Source organism: Aulonocara stuartgranti (assembly GCF_965226115.1).
Source record: "Aulonocara stuartgranti genome assembly, chromosome: 19".
Lineage (NCBI taxonomy): Eukaryota > Metazoa > Chordata > Actinopteri > Cichliformes > Cichlidae > Aulonocara > Aulonocara stuartgranti.
Window position 1 is genome coordinate 3,699,193 of NC_138955.1, and position 22,743 is coordinate 3,721,935.

At 40.4% G+C, this 22,743-nt stretch overlaps 4 protein-coding genes across 6 annotated transcripts; 2 read left to right on the forward strand and 2 right to left on the reverse strand.

Moving 5' to 3' along the window:
• Positions 1-103: 103 nt before the first annotated feature.
• On the reverse strand, positions 104-2,755 carry rpusd2 (RNA pseudouridine synthase domain containing 2). Its single transcript, XM_082516080.1, has 3 exons — positions 2,045-2,755; positions 1,232-1,528; positions 104-1,147 (listed from the first exon to the last, which is right to left on the reverse strand). Exons 1-3 carry the CDS (start codon positions 2,669-2,671, stop codon positions 341-343), a joined length of 1,731 nt encoding a protein of 576 aa, XP_082372206.1. The 5' UTR covers positions 2,672-2,755; the 3' UTR covers positions 104-340.
• A 592-nt stretch (positions 2,756-3,347) lies between these two features.
• On the reverse strand, positions 3,348-6,292 carry pcmtl (l-isoaspartyl protein carboxyl methyltransferase, like). Of its 3 annotated transcripts, none has more exons than XM_082516081.1 (9): positions 6,204-6,292; positions 5,722-5,889; positions 5,450-5,554; positions 5,260-5,291; positions 5,068-5,172; positions 4,831-4,951; positions 4,640-4,725; positions 4,181-4,350; positions 3,348-4,053 (listed from the first exon to the last, which is right to left on the reverse strand). In XM_082516081.1, exons 2-9 carry the CDS (start codon positions 5,837-5,839, stop codon positions 4,017-4,019), a joined length of 774 nt encoding a protein of 257 aa, XP_082372207.1. In that variant the 5' UTR covers positions 5,840-5,889; positions 6,204-6,292; the 3' UTR covers positions 3,348-4,016. The 3 variants fall into 3 exon arrangements, with proteins under 3 accessions (XP_082372207.1, XP_082372209.1, XP_082372208.1); XM_082516083.1 differs by having other exon boundaries at positions 3,348-4,089; XM_082516082.1 differs by having other exon boundaries at positions 6,160-6,222.
• A 79-nt stretch (positions 6,293-6,371) lies between these two features.
• On the forward strand, positions 6,372-9,630 carry ccdc32 (coiled-coil domain containing 32). The gene is made up of 4 exons (XM_082516085.1): positions 6,372-6,506; positions 6,777-7,012; positions 8,349-8,502; positions 8,904-9,630. Exons 2-4 carry the CDS (start codon positions 6,778-6,780, stop codon positions 9,085-9,087), a joined length of 573 nt encoding a protein of 190 aa, XP_082372211.1. The 5' UTR covers positions 6,372-6,506; position 6,777; the 3' UTR covers positions 9,088-9,630.
• A 5,727-nt stretch (positions 9,631-15,357) lies between these two features.
• Positions 15,358-17,069, forward strand: prlh2r (prolactin releasing hormone 2 receptor; the record flags this gene model as incomplete). The annotated part of the gene is made up of 2 exons (XM_082514987.1): positions 15,358-16,299; positions 16,743-17,069. The coding sequence occupies 2 exons, from the start codon at positions 15,358-15,360 to the stop codon at positions 17,067-17,069; spliced, it is 1,269 nt and encodes a 422-aa protein (XP_082371113.1).
• Positions 17,070-22,743: the final 5,674 nt, after the last annotated feature.

Sequence of the window (22,743 nt, forward strand, 5' to 3'; positions counted from 1 at the left end):
ATAAAGGTCACCACCACTCTTATTTATAGCTGTCAATGTTGATTTTTCACAAAAATGAAATAAAACATTTTATTTTCCTGCAGACTGGCTTTCGATTTATTTCAAATGTTCGCTGTGGTACAAGACAGATTACAGACTTTGTGGATAATGTTAAATTAAAATAGACCTCAAGGTGAAATGAGAACCACTCCAATTTTAACTCATATTTGCTTTCAAAGCAGCAAAACATTTGTGTTTTTGGTTCTAAATCAAAAAAATTAAAAACCAAAATCTCCTTGAGGATTAATGATTGTCTGAAGATTAAATGTCAAAGCCGTCAGCAGCGTTCATCTGGTCTGTTCTAATCTGCCTCCACCCAGTCCTCTTTTGCCCAGTCAGGTAATTGTGTGGAATATTCGAAGTCAGGTCCTTTGTAGCGTAAAGCGTGAAGATACATGATGAGTTCCTTCTCTGTGGGGTCTGGCCGCACTAGTTTACATTCACTACATAGGTGGTCTGGGGGAGTTTTCTGACTAGAATCATTTGCCCCAGTTTCATTTCCATGTGATTTGACTGGTTGAGGGTTCTGACAGTCTTTAACGGTGTTGTTGTCATTTACTGCCTCGATGCAATCTAACTTCTTGTCACTGCCACAAGCATCTACCTGTACTGGACAACTTTCTCCGCTTTTGTCAGATTCAGCGGTTCCAGCTGATTTGTCCATTTTCTCAGAGGCTTTATTTTTGTCTGCCTTGTGTGCAATGCCAATGCAGTCATCTGCAATATCCAGCATGTTAAAATTTTCCTGAGAGCGATGTTCTTCTACCAGCGCCTGCAGAAGCTCTTCATCACTCTTCCCCACAAGTCCCCCCTTCCCTCTGTGAGGACCCCAGGCTGATGACCCATAGACGGGATCATTAAGGATGGGAAAACCCAGGTACTGAAGGTGGACCCTGATCTGGTGTGTCCGACCAGTAAGGGGTAAACAGCGGACCACACTTGTTTTTCCGTTAAAGCTAAGCCTCTGGAAGACGGTCCGGCACTCCTTTCCTTTTGGGTCAACACGACAGAGGCCGATTTTGAAAGAAACAACCAGGATGGGTTCTTCACAGATCACCTCATCCTGTGGAAACTCCCCCTCCACTCGGCAGACATACTCCTTTTCAAGCTGAAAGAGACAGAAGATGTAAGAAACCTGTGGAGACGTTTTGAAAACCGACTCGCACAAAAGTGCAAAACATGCTCAACATACCTGTCTGTCTCTCACCATCTGGTCCAGTTTCTTAGAGGTCTCAAGCGTCCTGGCAAACAGCAAGACTCCAGAGGTGAGCCTGTCCAGCCTGTGGACTGTATGCAGCTCAGAGATGCCAAACTCCTTCCCCAGAATGAAAATCACCGTGTTGTGGCGGAATCGGCCACAAGGGTGCACAGGGATGGAGGCAGGCTTATCGACCACAAGCACTTCGCCATCATCTACCAGAATCTCCAGTGGTCTGCCAACTACAGGGGGCTCGTGGCGGTGTACAGTGTTCCTCAAGTGATCATTATTCTGTGCATGGTGAGGGAAAATTTAAGTGTTTGCCCACCTCAAACAAGGCCATCCAATACAATCAAGTGAATTTTAGAAATCAGAGTATCAAGATTTGGATAGCTACCAATTTAATGACATGAAGGGTTGTTCTTTACAGCTACCACATGTCAAATATTTGATCCTTTCAATGCAAGCTACAATATTGAACAAAAGTAATCAGATTTTACTGACTGATCATTTGGCAACATGAATTTGGTGAATAATGTAGCCATGGCATAAAGTCAATACCTTGTATTAGTATCCCACAAATGGTAAATGGCCTGTATTTGTAGCGCTTTACTAGTCCCTAAGGACCCCAAAGCGCTTTACACGTTCAGTCATTCACCCATTCACACACACATTCACACACTGGTGATGGCAGCTACATTGTAGCCACAGCTACCCTGGGGCGCACTGACAGGGGCAACTGTCAGTGCTAACTAGATCCCGTTTACCTCCCCTATATAGGTTATACTATGGACTTATGAGACTTACCCTGAGCACCACAGATAGATCCTCCACAGGTGTCTCGTTGAGGCGGATGCGACCCTCTTTAGCGGCCTTCTGATAATACTCAATGGACTCAGCTCTGAACTCATTCTTAAACACATCCAAAAGGCTCGTTCCAATCCACCGACCTTTGCAGTAGGTCTTAAAGTCAAAGTAATACGGATAGACTTTACGAAGCCCAGCCTCGAAGTAGTATGACGTCTCGTTGAAATGCTCTTGGCTAAAGCTCACACCTGGGTTGCGTTTCTGCGGTGGGGGGATATATCTCTCCCCCGGACGGAGCTTCTTCCCACCGGCTCCTCTCCGTCTCTTACCTCTGCCGCTTGTCTCTTTGTCGTCCGTGTCGTCGTTTTTGCGTTTGCCAGTTTCTGACGCCTCTACCTCTGTAGTTTGCTCCAAGGGCACCGGCGTGTTTACATTTCCCGGTGTTCCCGACTCAATACCCGCCCGCTCCATAGCCCAGCTGCTCTTTCTACACTGTGGAGAATTAAGAAAACTCAGAAACCGATTCGCTTTCTCGCAGGCAGAAACAAAATAAACTCCGCGACAATGAACGTCACACTGACTCAGAAAGAAAGATAATAAGCTTCCAAACGGCACCCTCACGTGCATCGCTCGTTAGCTAGAGGTCCTTCTCGCCACACGCGCGCGCCGTGATGACGTTTGTAGTCCAATCGGCGCTCCCTGAAGTTTAAACCAAACTATCAAACCCAATCCTGCATCCCATTTTGCACTTAACCATTAAAAGTAGACAGTTTGTTGTTATTTATGTGTTTTAATGTATTATTTTTGTCATGAAATGTATTTTTGTTATAAATTAAGTTCTATTCACACGAAATATAAATGACAGTGTGTTTGTGTTTGTTCATGATCATGTTTCTATGCTCTAGTCCTTGTAGCTTCTCACGATACCAATTCCCTTAATACTTCTTTGTGCCACAAAGTGATTTTTGATGCGTTTCATAATGTTTGCCTATATTTAATAGACTGTAATTAAATAGATTTATGAAGTTATATATAAAATAAAGAAATTACCTGTTTTGCAAGTGTCTTTAAAACTCTGTGTTACTGCACCTACATTATAGTGATATGAGTTCGTTTTTACCCTTCAAATGGTTTTCTTGGCTCAATTAATGTATAATTCATGACAGATTATAGGCCTAAAAGACATTTAAAATGGTTTAAATACAGGAAATCACTTTATGGCACAGCATCTCAAAAAAGGCTTGTTTACCCCAGTTATGTGTTTATTTTCAGTCTTTTTGGAATAACAGCAGTCACTAAAATATTCATTTACTTGGTTTTATTATTAAATCCAATATTTACATATGATTACGTTACTTATATGATTCCAAAAATGTATCAGATTATTATGTTTTGGCACAACTTCCTAACCCTGCTCTATATTTACAGTGTCACATGTGATTTATTCTGCACACACATATTGTTAAATGAGTAAGAAGCATTCTTCCCACAAAAATATATTACTTTGTCAATTTGCTAAACGTTTATTAAAATTCCCAGGTTTGAACTTTTGCAAGTATTACTGCATATGTATCCAAATAATTCCCCCCCCCCACACACACACACACACACAATTTTACCATCCATCTGAAATCAGCACAAGCATTCACATATCTTAGAGCTTTTCATGCTGTAATCTCAACAAACCCATTATTACACTTCACAAACTTCCCCAGAAATAATACTGTGTACAGCCCTCCCCCCCCCCACTGTGATCTACTGTACTTGCATCACTCTAAATGAATCACAGGATTCTGGGAAGAGGCTAATCAGTAGACCGCTGAAGACTTATTTAGTCACTCATTGTTTTATCGCCCTTGGAAGACAATCTGGCCAGGCAAACAGAGCAATATCCTCCTTTCATGTTGCTAGGTGACAACCTAGCAGAGCAGGTGGTCCTTAAGACAGAAGCTCAGTTGAACTATAAGAGGTGTTACAGGGCCCCGGAGACGCAGCACCAACGCCACCTCCTGCAAGGGCAACCACACTGCAGTCAGAGCTCACCTCTGGGGAGAGAAGGAAGGATAGCAGGCACAGGTGACTTCCTCATTTTTTGTGTAAGAGTTCAAGGGGTTTAAGGCTTTTTTCTTTTCTTACCCAGGCCACTGGTGCCTCTTGTCAGTCAAGGGGACATAAACCACTCCCATCAAAGCTTTCTTGAGGAAGCTCCCATCACTCTGCCGATCATACTGCTCTAGCACCTGACTGCCACCATCAGGGCCCACTGGGAGAACCAACCGCCCACCTGGTTTCAGCTGCTCCAAGAGCTTCCATAAGGAAAGACAGGATTTTTAAAAAGGGTTTCATACTTTTTCACTTTATTCATGGCATTAATTCAGCACAGTCTGTCTTTAGAATGCATTTCAAGTACCTTCGAAGCTTAACATACTTGATAAAGTTATTTTAGAGACAACTGATTGGGTTATAATGACTTTAATATAGCTGTAGATACACCACAGCCTTCTGTGCCTTGTTTGCAGGCTTCAGTTATAGCTGAATGAGTGCCTTATGCTTATTTTTATTGCATTTTATTCTGACAAGAGCCTGTGTCCTTACAGCCTTAGGAACAGTGGCTGCTGCTGCACCAACATGAATGGCATCATACGGCGCTCCATCTGGGTAGCCGAGTCTTCCATCTCCCACTGTGGGCATACCCAGATATGAATTGTATTTTTTTTGCAGCCATGTGCTTTAAATCTCAATAGATAAAAGTGGCATGACTTTAAGTTTGACATCTCCTGACTCACCAACTAGTTTGATGCGTCCAGAGGACAGCAGCTCCGGGTCGTCAGCTTGAACATTTTTGATTGACATCTGAACCAGTTCGTCGATGTGTTCAATGCCAACCACTCTACCCGTGGGCCCTGTCTGCATATGATGGTAAAAAGCAGCTGTTTAACCTCTGTTACATGATACATGGGTGAAACCATCTAGCTAGTGTTAAGATTTAGAAAGAAACTTCTCAAATTTTTAACAGAATTCACCATTCTTGCAAAGCAGGCGGTGAGATATCCACTTCCTGAGCCTACATCCAGTGCCGACGCTCCTTCAGTTAGTTTGTCACTTAGTAGCTCCAAAGCATGAGCATGCTGTCGAGTAAAGCCAGCAGGAAAACTTCTGTTAAGTTTTGTTTAACCATTTAGTCCTCCCAGCACTGTTCAGTGTTTGTTACTCACCATGTGTGGTGCACTGATGGTTGCCCTGTAGCCTGTAATTACAACGTTTAATAACAAAGTTGTAGCAGATCTTTCTCTATAAAACAGCTATTATTCAACAATGCAATGTGATGAAAAAACCCAGGCTCTTGTTATTGCATTGACAGTAACATGCATTTATGTGTTTAGAAAGTGCTTCTGAAATAAATACCTATGGATTGGGGAGAGTCTGCATATGGATAGTCTCTCGAGTAGAGTCCTCTGTCAGTAGCCAGCATGGCATTGAACACTCTGTCACTCTGGATCACGCCATGGTCTGGCAGAAAAAGAAGAAAAAAAGAGGTATTGATACTGAGTTGAATGAATGGAGATGATGATTCCAAACCAACCTGTGCAACATGTAACTACAGTCCCAACCCTCGTTTAGAAAGGTCAAGAAAGGTCACAAACAACAACAAAGATATCAAAGCTCAAACCCTTTACCCCTTAGCCTGCTGATAAGCTCTGGATTTGTTTTGCCGCTGGACATCCACGCCATTGTCCGGGACAGCAGCACACCCATGGGGACTGCCACTACTGCCAGGCGCAGCGCCGCTCGCATCTCCTACACCGAATCTCTCTGCAGGGACGCGACGATCAGCGCTTGTAACCCTGAGTACACGACACACAGATTACTGTAAAATGCATTCAACGGCCTGGCTGTATTCTCCGTGTGGTAATCGAGAGGGCAGTTTAGGTCATTTGTAAGATGTCCAAATGTGGCAGTGCAAATTCACTAATTACAGTAAACTTGACAGACAGACAGCGAGCGGTACAGCAGCACATGTAACGGCTATAACAGCAAGTTTACGTTACACTATAAGCGGATACTATCATTATACCGTTGCAAATGATTATTGCACTTTTTAAAATAGTAAATACCCCCATATAAACAAATTCCGTAGAGGTCGGTAGCCCTTGTTTACCTCGGTAGCTCAGCCGCGGTCACTTCCAGCTGAGACACATTTCCTAATCCCCTCCTCAGCAAACCACAGCCCAATGAGAAACTAACCTTTTATATGTGAAGCCCAAACTAACCAATCAGCTCTCAAAATTGCTTGACGGGCGGATACAGCGTCTAATCAAATATATCTAAAAGAGGAAGTGGGCTGTCGGTCGTTTAAGGTTGTAGATCATGGATATGTTTAGCTAGCAACGCTAAACTTTAATCATTAAAATAATATATCTGCGTTATTAATTTCTAGCCTTTTGAGGTTTTTCCCACACAGGTAAGTTATGTTTCTATTCTTTATGGTAACAAACTGCTCGAAAAACGTTTAAATGCACAGTAATTATCCATGTAGTTGGTCAGCAACCAGCTTAGCCGTAAATGTAAACCTTACCATCAGCTTTCTGATTTGTCTTAATTGTATGTACCTTCCAAACATCTGACGCAAGTGTCACTGAAAGAAAAGGGTCTTAGTCCAAAAACAGAGTAACACTGTGTGTGTGTTTTAAACCGTGATGTCGACATCTCTTTTACCCACTGGCTGCACCAGAATGATAGACGACTTCGAGAAACAGGAGGTTCGGTCCAGCGGGGAGCTTTGGTCCGAGATCTGCTCCAGCCTGCCGGAGGTGCAGACTGAGGCGACCCCGGAGAGCAGCACAGACTTCAAAGACTCATTTCACCCGCCTGTGCAGGTTAATGGACAAGCAAATGGGACAGATACCAGTCCATCTAGTGCCAAATGGGAACCCATGGAGGATTCTGAGATTTACATAGCCACTCTAGGTATTTCCTTTTTTTAAAAGCTTTTCAAGACTACAGACTTCCTGTCTCCTCGCTGTCTGTCAGCAAGAGGCATGGAAATGATAAGATGCTAAATTCCCGCAAAATGAAACCAGATAGTTTTCTTCAGCATAGCTGGCTTGAATTGCCTATTTATTCTCCATGTTTTTGTAGTGGCTGACACATTTGCCTAACAAGTGACGGATCCCTGGTTTGATCCCAGAAGGAGACACAGATCCCTCTGGGGTTGGGCCAGGAAGGGCATCCGGTGTAAAAACTGCTGATCAAATATCCTGTGGCGACCTTTTGTGAATAAGGGCGTTCCAAAAATATGGCATGTGTCATCTGTCAATTATTTTATTACACCCTTCCACTGTTTAATGTTCTGCCCCATACCATGGTGCTACGTATAACACATAAAAGACAATCAATACAGGACTACATAAAGTGCAAGTGTGCAAAAACTGCAAAAAACTAAACAAAGACAGTGCAACACCAGACAGAACAGAACGATACAGGCACAAGACGGTGCAGACACAACAATGCAATAGAAAAGCGCAACAATGACAGCGAGGTGTGTGTGGTAGTGTGTCAGTCAGTGTTCAGGAGTCTGACGTCTGGGTGGATGGAACTGTTTCACTCTTCCAGTGAGGGCCTGTTACCTCTTGCCAAATGCAGCAGGGTGAAGAGTGTGTGTGAGGGGTGTATGGGGTCCTCCACAATACTAGTGGTGTCTGTGATGAAGGGAGGAGAGGCTCCAATGGTCTTCTCAGCTGTTCTCACTATCTGTTGTAGTGTATTGCGCTCCGATACGGTGCAGTTACCATACCAGACAGTGATGCAGCTGCTCAGGACGCTCTCGATAGTCCCTCTGTGTACCTTAAAGCGATAGAAATAAAACTTCATGGGGGGAAAAAAAAAAACTGAACCAGAAACAAAAATTTAAAAAATGACAACCAATAAAAATACAAAACTATAACGTTGTTACAAAACACTTGACAGTATGTACTCACACATGATTAAAAAAGACAAGATTGCTGCAGAAGGTGTTTTTTCCTAATCAAAGAAAGATCAGCACTTATTTATTTCTCATGAGTTAAATGTTTTATTTGTTCAGTAGGTGTTTTTAATTTTCATCTTAAATAAATTCATTACATCCGTTACAACCTAACCAGTCCTTTAACCTCTAAATGGTTATTTTGCATATCTGCGATCTTTGCTGGCCTTTTATGACACATTGTACCAAAACTCACACTCTTCTTTGATTCTTAATTCAAAATCTGTCGGAACTTTGATCAAAGCTATAAAACTGACATTTTTTGGCTACATTTTGCTCCAGAAAACCGCCTGAAGAAGATAAAGGGCCAGTCCAGTGATGTGACCTCCAGGGACATGCTGCACTCCTTGTCTCAAGCCAAGAAGGAATGCTGGGATAGGTTCCTACACGATACCCAGACCTCAGAGCTCTTCCAAGGGGGCGACATGGATGAGAGGTAGGACATGGACATGATGTGAAAAATCATCCTGTTGGAGGAGGATTTTTATTTTTATTTTTAAATAGTCATTGCATCTTTAGATGTGATTGTATTATTTTTGCATTTCTTTCCTATGTCTTTCTAACTTAACATATTACAGCAATAACTCATCATCTCACTGTTTCCACTTTTCCTTAAATTCAAGAGACTTATGTGGCATTTACTCATCCCAATACAAAATTACTTTAATCTTTATCTTTCAAAGTGTCGAGTAGTTATCTGGAGATGGCCTGCTTCTTATTGTAACCTCTTAAGCCCCAAGCCTAACTGATCTCCTGCCCTTTGCCCCCGCATCAGGGAGCGTTGGGGCTTAAGAGGTTAACACCCTAAACTATTCGTGCCCTTATATCCCTTTGCAGTGCTCTCGAACACTTCAAGAGGTGGTTGATTCCAGAGAAGGTGGCCATCAGTGCAGAAGAGCTGGAATATCTCCTGAGGCCCTCTCAGAATAAGGAATCAGCAGAGTCGGACCAAATGCAAAACGGAGAGGACGCAGAGATGCAGAAACCGGATGAAGATGACGCTCACCAGCCAGAGAAATGAGTGAATTAAAATGGTAACATGGAAAGAAGAACTTACTTCCTATATAGTCGGTAAACGTGACTTCCTGCTCTCATATTGTGTCATTGCAGTGTTTTGGCTATAGCCTTTGTTATCAGTGATTATAGCCTCTCATCACTGTCTGTATCCCCAGCAACTGAGTGTTAAACACTTATTAACTCACATGCATTTTGTCCTCTCTATTCAATGACACTGCACCTTGAGAACACCTAATAAAGAACGTGAAATGATACCTTTTTGTCCTCTAGCTGTAATCCGTGTCTCCTACTATGTTTACGAGAATGGCTCTTAACTACATATACAGATATTCATTGAGGACCATATGTAGCGTCACATGAGAAGTGATGTTAACAATGCATTAATTTGTCAAAATGTTATTTTTCTGTCATTAAAAGGCTGACATCATAAATTAGAATGGCTGTGATTCAGTCCAGAAAAATATTGTAACATACTGTGTAACATTTTATTAATTTCATGTAGAAGTTTTTAACGATGTTTCAATAAAATATTTAAAAAAATGGTAAATGGTATTGTGTTCATTTGTCTGCTTGTAACTCCAAGGACAGTGTTGTTGAATTGCTTTAGATTTTGGGAGTGACAACGTTGGGTCTGGTACAATATGGCGTGTCATCAAGGGGGTATTTTAGGGCTTGTTCTTGGTACAAAAATAATTTTTTTTTTTGAATTACTTTATCATTCTCTCCAGGACACGAGAGACTGATAAAGTGTTGCTTCAGTGAGATTTGCAGGCATTCTTTATGTGCAGCTCTCTTAAGGTTCAATCAGGTTGAGGTCTGGACTTTGATGTAAAGTTGCTGCTGTACTAGGGATCATTGTCCTGTTGGTTGACCCATATTCTTAAGCTCTCAGATAGCTTCACATTACTCTAGAATACTTTTTACAAAGGAGTTTATGGTGACTCTGTGACAGCAAGGTGCTCTTGTCCTGTGGCTGTAAAGCAAGCCAAAATGATCACCCTGTTAAGAACTTTAAATTTTAACATGCCAACTGAGGCCTGTAGAGTTTGAGATGCATCCCTGTTTTGTTTTCGTTTTTTTGCAGTTTCTCTGAACATTACATGGTCTGACCATGGTCTGAATTGGCTGGGACATCCACTCCTGGGAAGACTGGTAACTCCCTTAACTGTCTTCCACTTCTGAACAGTCCTCCTTGTTGTAGAATGATGGACTTCAAACTGTTTGGAAATGGCCTGAAAACTCTTCCCAGATTGATAGGGAGCAACAATTGCTTCCTGAAGATCAATGCTGTTGTCTTTTCTTATTGGCTTTGTGATAAAACCCAAATGCTCACACTTACTGAAGATCAAATAATCAAGTGCATTTGATTAGCAGTACACGGCAACTATTTGGCCTCTTAATACCTATGGAAGGCAGCAAAGAACCGAGTTTGATTCATTCACCATTTTACAAGCCAGCGACTTTAGCAGTCACAGCGAGTCCACAGCCTGTTTTACAAAGTCCCTCGTGGCTCTGAATGACATAAAGCAAAGACCACCAGACATGATAAAATGCTCCGCTTGGTTTGGAATAATAATTTGTGTCTGAAATGGTGCACAGTGAACATGTTTTGAAACACACATATCCTAAAAAAAATGGATGAAAATGTAAATATCTTCATTTCAAAATTTCAGGGTAGCTGAAATCAAAGCAGCACAGAGAGAAAGTTGGCCTCCTTCAGCAAATTCTAGCGTTAAATTTTGAACATGCATCATTCTCCACAATGAAGGTCACACATTTGAATCAAGTAGGAGCAAGAAAAACACATTTTCGAGAGAAGAGCTCTTTAACTCTTGAAAGGAAATGACTCATGATATCACACTGGTATCTCTGCTTGAACTCGAAGACTGCAAGATGTGAAAGGACAAGTGGAAGCTGTGGGCTTTAATTAGGCAGGGCTGCTCAAATTACAAGTTGTTAAGGCTTTTTGTGCGTGGAAGCTAGGAACTCGAAGGCAGTATTGGTCAGTATTGGCTGTTGTTTTTATTTCATTTGTCAATTCTGTGAGACTATTTCATTGTCCTCATTGAAAGCTATTCATTGGATGGTTATATTGTATATATTCAGTTTATATGTAGAAAATTCTAGTGATTCCTCTCGGAGCTACAAATGAATCCCTACAAAATAACCAAAGTTACAACAACTCTTTAAAGTGGTACAGCTCGAAAAAGGGCATTATAAACTTCTTAAAGGTAATATGTATTAAAGCGTACAGACGATTTATTGATTGGCATCCAAGTGTAATTCTGAATTAAATAAACTGAATCAAATTGTGTTCATTTGAGTAACAGCAGCCATGGCATCATTATTTAATAGGACTTAATTCAATTGGGGGGGTCCTTGACATGAAAACCTTTGGATGTCCCTTGAATTAGATTACTCTTGGATCTAAACGGCTGAGAGAGTGAGATCAGAAAAAGCATCTCAACAAAACAGTCTTTGTCCTCGTTTCTCATTCAAGTGGAGAACATATTCTGACAGTTACCTTGATTTAATAAAGTAGACTTTATTTAGCTTTTTCTAGAACATCCTTACCATTATTAATAATACTTAGGGACCAGCTGTAGCGGTCTCACAGAGACATGGTTTGTGGTAATAGGTTGGACTGGGATAATAGACACTATGAAGCTCTGAGTGGGAAGAAACTAAAATCTGGCTCGGGCTCAGCAGTAATTAAAATGACATTTTCATCACTGGAGTATGTTAATAATGAAATCTACTTTGATGTCCACATAGAAAGAGAGTTTCAGAAAGCCATTTAGCCCCAAAGATCAGTCCGTTAAAAATAAAAATAGCTAAAAAATAGCTAACCCAAAAAAAACTTGATGTTTCCCGTGTCCCGCTGGGGAGCAGTGGTTTGCTTGTGTATTTAATGTATTCAATGTCAGAGTGTGGCCTTCAGTAGCATTCTGTACAGACCTAATGACAGCAGGAACTACTGCACATTTAATCCAGTGCAAACTAGATGAACTGTTTAAAAAAAAGTATTTCCAAATACAACTGGTGATGACTGGTGTGACGAAACCACCATAACCCACCACCATCCTTTCAACCAACACATTTCCAAAATTACCTAAAATATCAAATCTGAACAGACTTCTGGCTGCTCAGTATTTAATACATGAATTATTACATTTGCACTTAGTTTGTTTGATGGGTGCATTTTTCTTCTGCAGCCCTCAGCTGAATGCTGTCTCCCTAAATTGGCACTCAGTCATCAAACAAGCAGAACCCCTGTCTAGGACCTGAAAATAAGCCCACCACAAAGGCTCCATCAGGAGGACACGTAATGGGGCCGCTTGCTTTTTCTGACACACGTGAGGTTTTGCTGTGTGCTTTCTGGTGGCACAGTGAAAAAAAGAGAGCAATTAGCCGAAAATAGCTAAACACCTGTAGCTGTCACGTCTCCCACACTTGGACATAGTATACATGACATGTACAAGTGATTCAGAACTAGAGTGGTCACCGTAAAGGAAGACTCTGAGGTGGTACACCATTTGATTACTTCGTGGATGCTGCTAGAACAAACTGTTACCTTCACCACAGGAACTTATCAGACTGAAGAAAGGTCAGCTCGACAGCCCTGTCCACATCAGTGTCCAGTTAAATCAAAGTGGGAAAAAGTGGTCTGTGGAAGGAGAGGCTGTGTGCTCTAAAGCAGACCAGTCTGTGTTATTTTAAACTGTTCTGATGTGTCCTAACAGTAAACATCACACAGAAAAATGAGCAACAGACAGAAAACCATTACAGTGGCTGTATGTTCAGTGCTTTGAGTCTTCTCTCCAAACAAGCCAGATTTTAAGCTTCTCCCAATAGTGCTAAATTTACTCTTAAAGGGAGGAAAAATGGCCATGTCCTCATCGTTTACCATGTTGTAGCAATCAATATTAAAATGTGAATGCCATGGAAATATAGGTATTAGTTAAAAGCAGCATTTCAAAGCAACACTTACCAGAGCTCCATTGAAATTGAAACACTAATGATATCGTACCTTTATGTTAGAAGATTTCGAGCCTTAAAATGTCATCGTAAGAAGTTCATACTAACAAGTACTTTAAAATAGTGGCCACACTTTCTGCTCTGAATTTGATGAAAATCTGGAGACTACGTGGTTTCTGCACATGAATATGATTAACTGGAACTTTTGGGCATCTTAATTATCTTCACAATGAGATCTGTGCTCCCTTCAAGCAGCGAAACAGTCAAGCAATGAATGCCATTCGGTATTACCCTTGATGAATCATTCGATCATGCTGGTTTTGACTGAGACTCACAATTTTTTTCAAATTAGTTTTGAGATTATGAATAATGAATGCGAACTGCTGGAGAAACATCTTAATTGTTCAATTTGTATTCTGTTTCCTAAATGCTTTGTCTAGAAAGTGTCCGCTTTGTGGAGAACCTCACAGCAGGATCCTTCATTCATGGCGCTCCGTGGAGGGCGGGGGTGCACAACATATTCAAAATAATAATTTTGGACCTCTTTGGTGTTTCCATCCCAATGCCTGTTTCTGACCAAACTTGGGATAACACGAGTGAGAATGCTGTAGGAATCTTAACATAAAGGGCATAATTTGAGTATATAAAATCTCAGACATAATGTAAGTCCCACTAGAAAAATGATAATGATGTCATGAGCGATATTAAACCATAAAGAGGCTCAAGGTCATCATAAATTTGTCATTTTCTAGCTGAGATGCACTCCCCAAGAGAAACATTATAGGAGATTAGAATGATTTTACTGGAGGTGACTCACTCACTCACTTCAGCCTTTACTGTATCCCTTGTTGGAGGGAGAGAGAGCGCGAGAGAGAGAGAAAGAGCGCACCTCTTTATTCTGAAGCAGAGCAAGCTGCAGCAAATGAGTGCGGCTGCACAACAGCGGGACTCCCTGCAGGAAAAGGACTCAAACAGGTGCATCTGATATCTCCAACAGGTACTTTTTCATTTACTCTGCACTTCAGAAAAATTGCCAAGTGGCTGATTGCGAAATTTGACTCAGATCTTCTTCCTTTTGAGGAAATAAATTTTCAATCCGAGGTCGACCACTTCAGGTTAAAAATAGGTTGATCCTATTCATGTTTATGAATGATTTTGGATCCCTTTTGTATCTTAGAGAAGATGTGGTTGCATGAATCATTCTGAGCAGCCTGATCAGAAAAGGTCAGTAAGGAACTTGGTTGAGTCAGTAAGGGAAGAATATCTGCTCTGATCATGATTTAATTAGCTTCCTTGGGAAATTACACTTTTATGATTGTTCACATTCAGTATGATGAACGCATAATGAGGCAGTCGGCCCATTAATTATTATTTTTATTATTACTATTATTTGCTTAATGTAATGCAATATGCAATATGCAATATTTTTAAATTAAAACAGCAGCTTAATATATAAAAATGCAAAACAAAACAAAATAAGGAAAATGTGTTGGGTATAAACTTAATGTATACCAAATCAAAGACATTAAATTGTAACAAAATTACATGAAAGATGTACATGTTATTAAATGACTTAAAGTCTGAATTTTGGGCATAAATATCTTCTTTTCTTGGTTGTATGAGTTTTTTAGATGAAACAATATTTGTAGCCGTTTTTTCATGTCAATGAAAGTTGAAACTGTAGCCAGTGCTCATGCCAAAATTACACCATTCAGCCCACTTTTGACTACAGGTGTTATTCATAGACTCCTCCTCTGATCTTACAATTTTCTGTGGTTTCACTCTCATTTTATTCAGTGATTTTTTTCTTTTCTTCTCTCACAGCCAAGTCTCTCATTCAGCAGTCACAGAATGTGAAACGAATCTGCATTCATGCCCATTTTCACACTCTTGCATAACATCTGATTGTGTGATGCCAGTTGATGAATATTTCTTATTTCTGAGCGACAATAAAAATCACTGACGTCAGCCTAGATTAATAAGTGCAGATGTTCCAGCAGATGTGTGGGATGACCGCCTCTGAGAAGTTACTATGATTTCGAGGATGATTTCTGCTTTTCATAACCAGAAATCATCCGTCCAGTCAACGTGAGCTTTCTTCCTTTTTTCAATACTTTAGATAATGGATCAAAGATAATTGGAAAGGCTTTTGGAGAAGTAAAGAGAGAAATGTGTGCTGAGAGTTTTGAAGATGAGCTTCAATTAGCCTTTTAAAATGTTCAAACACCCAGACGCTGCCATACTGGCTTCAATCAAAATGTTGATTAATAAATTACACAGAAATATTAATTGAGTCATGCAAAATATGCTTGTTATTTCCGCAGCTATGGACTGGGAAAGATCACTGAATCGAACCAAGGTGAACTTTTCTACTCCAGCCTCCTCTTCATCTTCGCTCTTGCCTGACTCCTCGTCCTCCTCCTCTTCCTGCTGCAACTCTTCTCGCTCCATCTTCTCAGCCTCCCAGTTCTCATCCCCCTCTTTCTCTGGGCTCGACCTCCTGTTTAACCTGAAGCTCATCTTCATCCCTCTCTACTCTGCTGTGGTCCTGGTTGCGTGCTCTGGCAACCTCCTCCTGCTCTTCCTCATCTGGCACAATAAGAAAAGACACAACACGACCAATTTTCTCATCAGCAACCTGGCACTCGTCGACCTGGTGATGTGCGTCTTCTGCGTCCCTTTGACCGCGTCCTATGCATTTGATAAGCGCGGATGGGTGTTTGGATCCCACATGTGCCACTTTGTCACCGTCATGCAATCCGCAGCTGTTTACGCGGCCGTCCTCTCCCTCATGGCCATTGCGGTGGATCGTTACGTAGTTGTGGCTTATCCCATCCGAAAGAGAGCCAGCTACCGCTTCTGCTGGGTTCTTGTAGTTCTGATCTGGCTCTCCTCTCTGGCTTTATCCACGCCTACGGCACTGCACACGGTCTACCTGGACCTCCAGGCGGCAGGCCTGCAGATGGCTGTGTGTGAGGAGTTCTGGGATGGCCAGGAGCAGGGTCGCCTCATTTACTCCTGTTTCATTCTCTTCTTCTCCTACTTTGTCCCACTGGTTGCTGTCTCCATTTCCTACTGTGCCATTTCCTATCAGCTGAAACACAGGATGACTTCGAGCTTGACAGCATGCACGGAGCTGAGATCTGCACGGGCCACCTGGAGCAGACGGAGGAAGAAGACCTTCTGCCTGCTGCTGGTGTCCGTTCTCTGCTTTGCCTTCTCCTGGCTTCCTTTACAGGTGAACAAAACATGAGATTGCTGGTTTGAAGAATATGCAAATATATGGGAATCTAAATTAGGAGAAGTTCCACCTTATGAATCAGATCTTAGCAGGTCATCTTAACTTTGAGGGAGGGATAAAACAGGGAGAAACAGCCAGCCTGCCTTTGTCCAGAGGAAACACACTCAGCAATAAACACATCTCAGTCTGCACACAAACTGACAGTTCAATTGGGTACAGTGACTTGATGTTTAGAGTTTTCAAGTCAGCCAGGAAAGACTCTTTATATGGTGAAGAAATTGGCATTTTCTTTTCTTTTCTTTTCTTTTGTTTTTTTTTGTGCCAATTTAGCAATTTTACTTTTTCTAGTTTGTATTTCTTTGCTAGACTATCTGTTGGCAGTAGAAAAATGGCAATTGTCCCTTGAATTAATGTTTTGGATACCGATGTTTACTCCACAGGTGGTGAACCTGATCCGTGACCTGGACACAGACTTCTCCATCCTGGGGAAGAACTATATCAACGTCATCCAGGTGTCCAGTCACCTCTTTGCCATGAGCTCCGCTTGCTACAACCCATTCATTTATGCTTCGCTGCATAACAAATTCCTCTCTTACCTGTGTCTCCACTTCCTGCCCTGGAGAAAAGGAAAAGCGAAAGACAGGCGACAAGGGTCAAGCGTCCTGACGGTGTCTCACAGAATGCCGCGCCTTTACACCTCCACCATTGCGGCAGATTTGCCGGGTGTTGTTGCAAATAATGCCGATCCTCAAGAAAACTACACATAAGTGACTTTGTGGACAAACGGGCACAAGAATGATATGAAGCTCAGTCGAATGTATGAGGCCAAAGAAGCCAGACGTGATCCAGACAATCTTCTTCTGCACTTCAGATTTAATCTTGTCAGCGTTCATGCTGACAGACAAAAGCAGTAAAACGATAAGTCATTGTTAAAACACCAAAACCCACAACATGGGGGTGTAAGGCTTTCACATACAACAGCCACACTGCTGTGCCGCTGGCTATCGGGGGATTCAAGTGTAGATGATGCTTATTAACCTGAATAATATGCTACTGTTTGCTTAAAAAGCCACTTTTAGCTTTGACTTTGCTTTTGTTGTTGCAAGTGTTTTGTGTAATGGTTCTCCATAATTAGATTCTTGTGCATTTTAACACCAACCTTACAGGATCTTTACGCAAGCCATTTAACAATGTGTTGAACTAATGTAAATGTTTATTCACCTCCACCTTGAAAGACTGTGCATTAGGTTATTTCTGTGCATACTTCACGTGTAGTACTAAATATGCTTTGTTGGATTTTGCTCAGTAAAGAGGGTAATTCAAACCATCTTTTCCTCATTCATTCATTTCCATTTTGTTAAGGAACACGAAGCGGTTCTGAAATAAATAATACCGTATTTCCATCATTCATTTCTGGCCTTGAATCGTTGAGTGCTTTTCAAATGTTCAACTATAGCTGTGGCATTTGGCAAACACTACGTGTGCGCGAGATCTGCAGCACTTTTAAATGTCAAAGCCGAACCGATGAGCGAGAGAGTCAGAGAGAAAGGGAGCGAGAAAAGGCATAATGTGTGCTGGTCATTACACAACTGCAATAAAGACACAACAGAGACCTTCCATAGATAACTATAGAACAGGAAGTTTGGAATAAACGTGTTTGCATTTTCCGACCTTGTTTGTTGACTGCCTTTTGCCACCTCGACTACTTAAGAGATGTCCGCTTATAAAAAGTGTGAATGTTGGCACAAATGAAGCTCCAAATTCATTATTGGGTAAATATTGATTTACTTTTCTCTCAAACAGCTTTTGAGATCACCTATCAAGCAAAGAAACAGAGTTTTTATTTAGATTAAAAATAATAAAACTGCTACTCATCACCCAAGTTACTGTTTATGAAACAAATAGGTTTCATAAAAAGAGCAACGCCATTAAATATAAATCGTGTTTTTGACAGATTGTTTGAGAAAGGATTTTTGTCTCATCACAAAGACATTTCTGTTAAAAAAAAAAACCTCACACAACTGAAAAGCATTAGCAGTGTTTGTGACTGTGTCTGGTGTCTAACGCCTTTAATGTGAAATTATATCAGAAAATAGCACAGTCAATTATCCAGACTGGTATCTGCAAAAGGAAAAGTTAATCAAACATAGTTTCTTTGTTTCCACATATTCTTTTACCAAGCTAAAAAGATTTTTTGAAAACAAGATTATTGAAGGAAAACCATCTAATGCGTCTCATTTGAAACTAACTAAATGGCTTCTTTTCTTGAGATCACTTTCTCAGATTTTATCTCACACAGAAAAGCGCCTTGCAATTCATGGTGGTGCAGCGGCTGATTAGACACTTTACACAGTGCTTTTCAAGAGCAATTTGCAGAGCACAAAGTGTATATTTTAGCAGCTGATGTCAAAAGCAGACTGCTGTGTGAATATATGAGTTGACAAGTGAAGATAAAGAGGAGACAGCTTTTCATCTTATCACAGAAACACAACAGTGGTCATCTCTGCTAATGGCAACAACTGTCCACATGCAGCACACTGCAACTTTGTGCTTCCTGCTTAGCCTTGAAGTGTCAAGGACGACCTTCATCTGAATGTAAATGTGTGCTGCCCTTACAATCATCTTTGTCATGTTGTAATTTCCGGGTCCCCTTTCATGCTTATGATCTGAAGATTGTTACAATGAACTCTATACATTTAAAATATTCAGAATAAAAATGAAGCAGCTGCATCCTGAGACCTATAATAATGCAGAGAAAACAGAAATTGGTTTATAAAAGACTTTAGGATATGGTTTTGATGTCTGCTCTCACTGAAAGAAAGAAAAAAGCAGCATACAACAAATGACACAACTCTGAAATAACCTTTCGGGGCATTTTAAACTGAAGAAAACAATTTACAGGCTTTCACTACTGTATTGTGCTTTTTTCTCTCTCTAGACTTACAAGACTCTTAGTAAAAAGAGAGAGAGAAAAAACAAAACAAAACAATCCTTACCTGGAGGGTGCAATGTTGAGAGTAGTTTTTTAAAAAAAGAATCACTGAGCATTTTAAGGGAGCAAGAAAATGCTGAAGAGCAGAGAAGTAGCAGCTTCTGCAACCATTAGAAGAGGATTTTGCAGAGATATAACAGCAGCAGGAAAAACAGGCTTTGAATAAATTCTGGGAGAATCTGCCCCTCAGCAGAATCAACTCAAGACCAATTGCCACAATAATCTGGAACTTTCCAGAAGATGAAGCCCCTGTGCCTGTGAGTCAGTACATCAGAGTGTAGAACACTACAAAGGTTCAAAAGACACGACAGCAGTGCAAAATTGGATTGAGTCAGGCAGCGGAAAGCCTTACAGGTGTGTAATTTAAACACCTCAGGACCTCGAGCAAAATCCACTTGCTCTTACCACATTTCTTGCAGCTATCTGACAAGATATATAGTAAGGAAATCCCATTTGAGGCAATTGCTTCACCTTTCTGGACAGTTTTGGGACGAGGGGAAATCTTTTGTTGGAGAAAATTTAGAGAAAAAAGCATTTTTTACTTTGATCTTGTTCCTTAAATGGTCATTTTTGTGATTGACTACAGCCTGTTATCGTAAAAGGTGTGACTAGGTCAGGCTGTACCAAGCTTTGATTCATCTACGTACTAATTTATACCTATACTCAAGTCCTTTTTTTCATTTAAATAATTAGACTGGGTTTGTAAAGTTTACATTTGTACTAACTTACAGCTACTTTGGCAAAATATCAAGTTCAACTGTACATTTTGAACAATTTCAACTACTCACTAAGATTTAGTTTTTAAAATATTTTTGTGATTCAAATAGCCGGGGAGGAAAAAGACATTTAAGCATAGTAAATTAGTTTAATGTGACGATTTTTAAGCAAAAAATTTAAAATTATTGGAGAACAATTTTATCCATTGTCTTTGTCAGATTTTGACTCACCATGCAATACCACATGGAAAGCGCCTGGTTGACAATAGCTTCATTTTTCAGCATGACAATGAACGCAGACACACTGCCAGTGCAGTGCAAGGACACCTGAATAGAAAAATACACAGTGGAGTAGTATCATTCTTGGACTAACTTCACCTGGGGCCCAGATGTCAATGTTTTTGAAGTGCTGTGGGATCAGACAGAGAAAGGAACAAACCAACTTCCAAAGAAGAGCTTGGAAGTCCCAGATAACTATTCCTGAAGACCATTGAAGAAATGACAAGAAAACTTACATAAAGGTGTTCAGGCTGTGTTGAAGAATAAAGATGGTCACACTAAAGTTCAAACTCAGTAGAGCTGTACAAACTCAGTTTTTGTCTATATATTGCATTTCTATGTATGTTTTTACATGTTTCAATAAATCATGTGCCTATTTTTTATTGTCCTAGCAGAATATAGGCAGATCAAGACTTTTGCATGGTACTCGATCCATTATGATTAAACTGTTTTAACACATCTTCTCCCCTTTGATTTTCTTTCTCTCCCTCTCTTTCTTTCATTCTTTTTCCCTGTCCTATCCCCCAGTCATGTCTGTCCCGTTTGTAGCAACCGAAAATAAAATAAATTCATAATTATAATAAAGGTCAATCAAATGGACCAATATGGCAAGGCCATGATGATCCACTTGGTAAAATAAATCTGCTTGGCATCTTTCTTGGCCTTAAGACAACAATTCTGATGGCTAAAGATCCAAACGGGACACAAAAAAAACAAAAAAAAAACAAAAAACTGTTTTAACACACAACCTTTTATTACGGAGTTTTGTCAGCTTCTATAAATTAAATACTGCCAACATGTGTTTGACTCTTTCAACTTTTTGCCCTTCCAATTTTCACTTTCTTTCAGTTCAGTTAAATTTTACTTATATAGCGCCAAATCACAACAACAGTCGCCTCAAGGTGCTTTATACTGTATTTCAGGACCCTATAATAATACAGAGAATACCCCAACAAATAAATGTCCACTATGAGAAAGACAGGACAAAAGACATAAGACAACCAGAGATGAATAATTACTAATGATTAAATGCCAAATTATTATTGTTATTGTTATGATTATTCAAGACCTTGTATGTGAAGAAGAGGATTTGAAATTTGAGTGGATTTAACAGGGAGCCAATGAAGAAAAGCCAACTGGGAGATTATGCTCTCTCCTTCTAGTCCCTGTCAGTACTCTTGCTGCAGCATTTTGGATCAACTCTGCTTTCTGGTCCCAACTCTGGATAGTCATGTTTTTTGGGGGTCATCAAATTTAGTCAGATTTCTACAAATGAGTGCTGCATCCAAAATGTTATGGCGGACATCTCTCATAACATGACCTGTTTTTTCCCAGAAAATCTTTCAGTTATCTCTAAAGTGTTTTCTTGGACACCAGAGAAGGCCAGAGAAAACTACAGTCCGAGAGACATTGTTCTGGCAAAACTACACACCTGTTCACTATGAATTTTAGTGACCTCCGACGGACGTAACTGGGTGTCAATACCCTAACGTAAATTGTTATTTAAAGAAATCTACCAGGCCCAGACAATCTGCTATCGTTGGTGGCTAGCTTCAGAATTTTCCAGAGTACAGAGCCTGTCCTCCAGAACGGTAAACAGGCTACATTTATAACTAACATGATGCTTGTAATAAGGAAGCTTAACAACAACAATAAGCTTAACAGCTGCTACTAAACAGGAAAGTGTGTAAGGGACAGGTGAAAAAACCATGTTGCTAGTGACTCAGCTACAAGCTGAGCTAAGCTATCGAATTCTTACAGACAGAATACTGTGAATATAAATAGCAGGTGATTCAGCAGAGTGTGCTCTAGACAAAGCACCTGGATATGACACTATGTTGTTATCTAAAGGTTGTTTTTTTTAATTAAACAGGCTACATAAAACACCACTGTGAGCTGTAATAGGAACATGAAGTGATACGATATCTCAGCGGGAGCTAACACAAAGTAAAATTTTATTTGTATAGCACCTTTCAAGTCAAAGATCACAAAGTGCTTCACAACAAAATGCCAGAGCAGTAAAAAAGAGTTAACTAAATGCTAGTCTACAAAGATGGGTTTTTAGTTGTTTCTTGAAAGAGACCCATGAGTCCACAGATTTTCTCATTCCTATTTAATTAGTGCCTTTTCTACTTCTATTTTAACTGGTAATGTGTCAATTTTAGACATTTTCACCATATAATTGTTCAGCTATATTTATCCCTTTTGTTTCGACTGCTTCGCATTTGACTAACAAATCATTTCTAGTGCTATTTGCAAAGCAATTTAACTGGTAATTTAGTACTTGTAGCTGCTTTAACCCAATAAGTGTCTATCCATTACCTTTCAAACCTTTCTCTGTGTGTGTATTTGAAACTAAAACTATTTATTCCTAATATTTAACTGCTTCAGATCCACTGATTTCTCTCCCTAACTGCATTAAGCCTTATTTGGGAACCATAAATCTTGTACTGA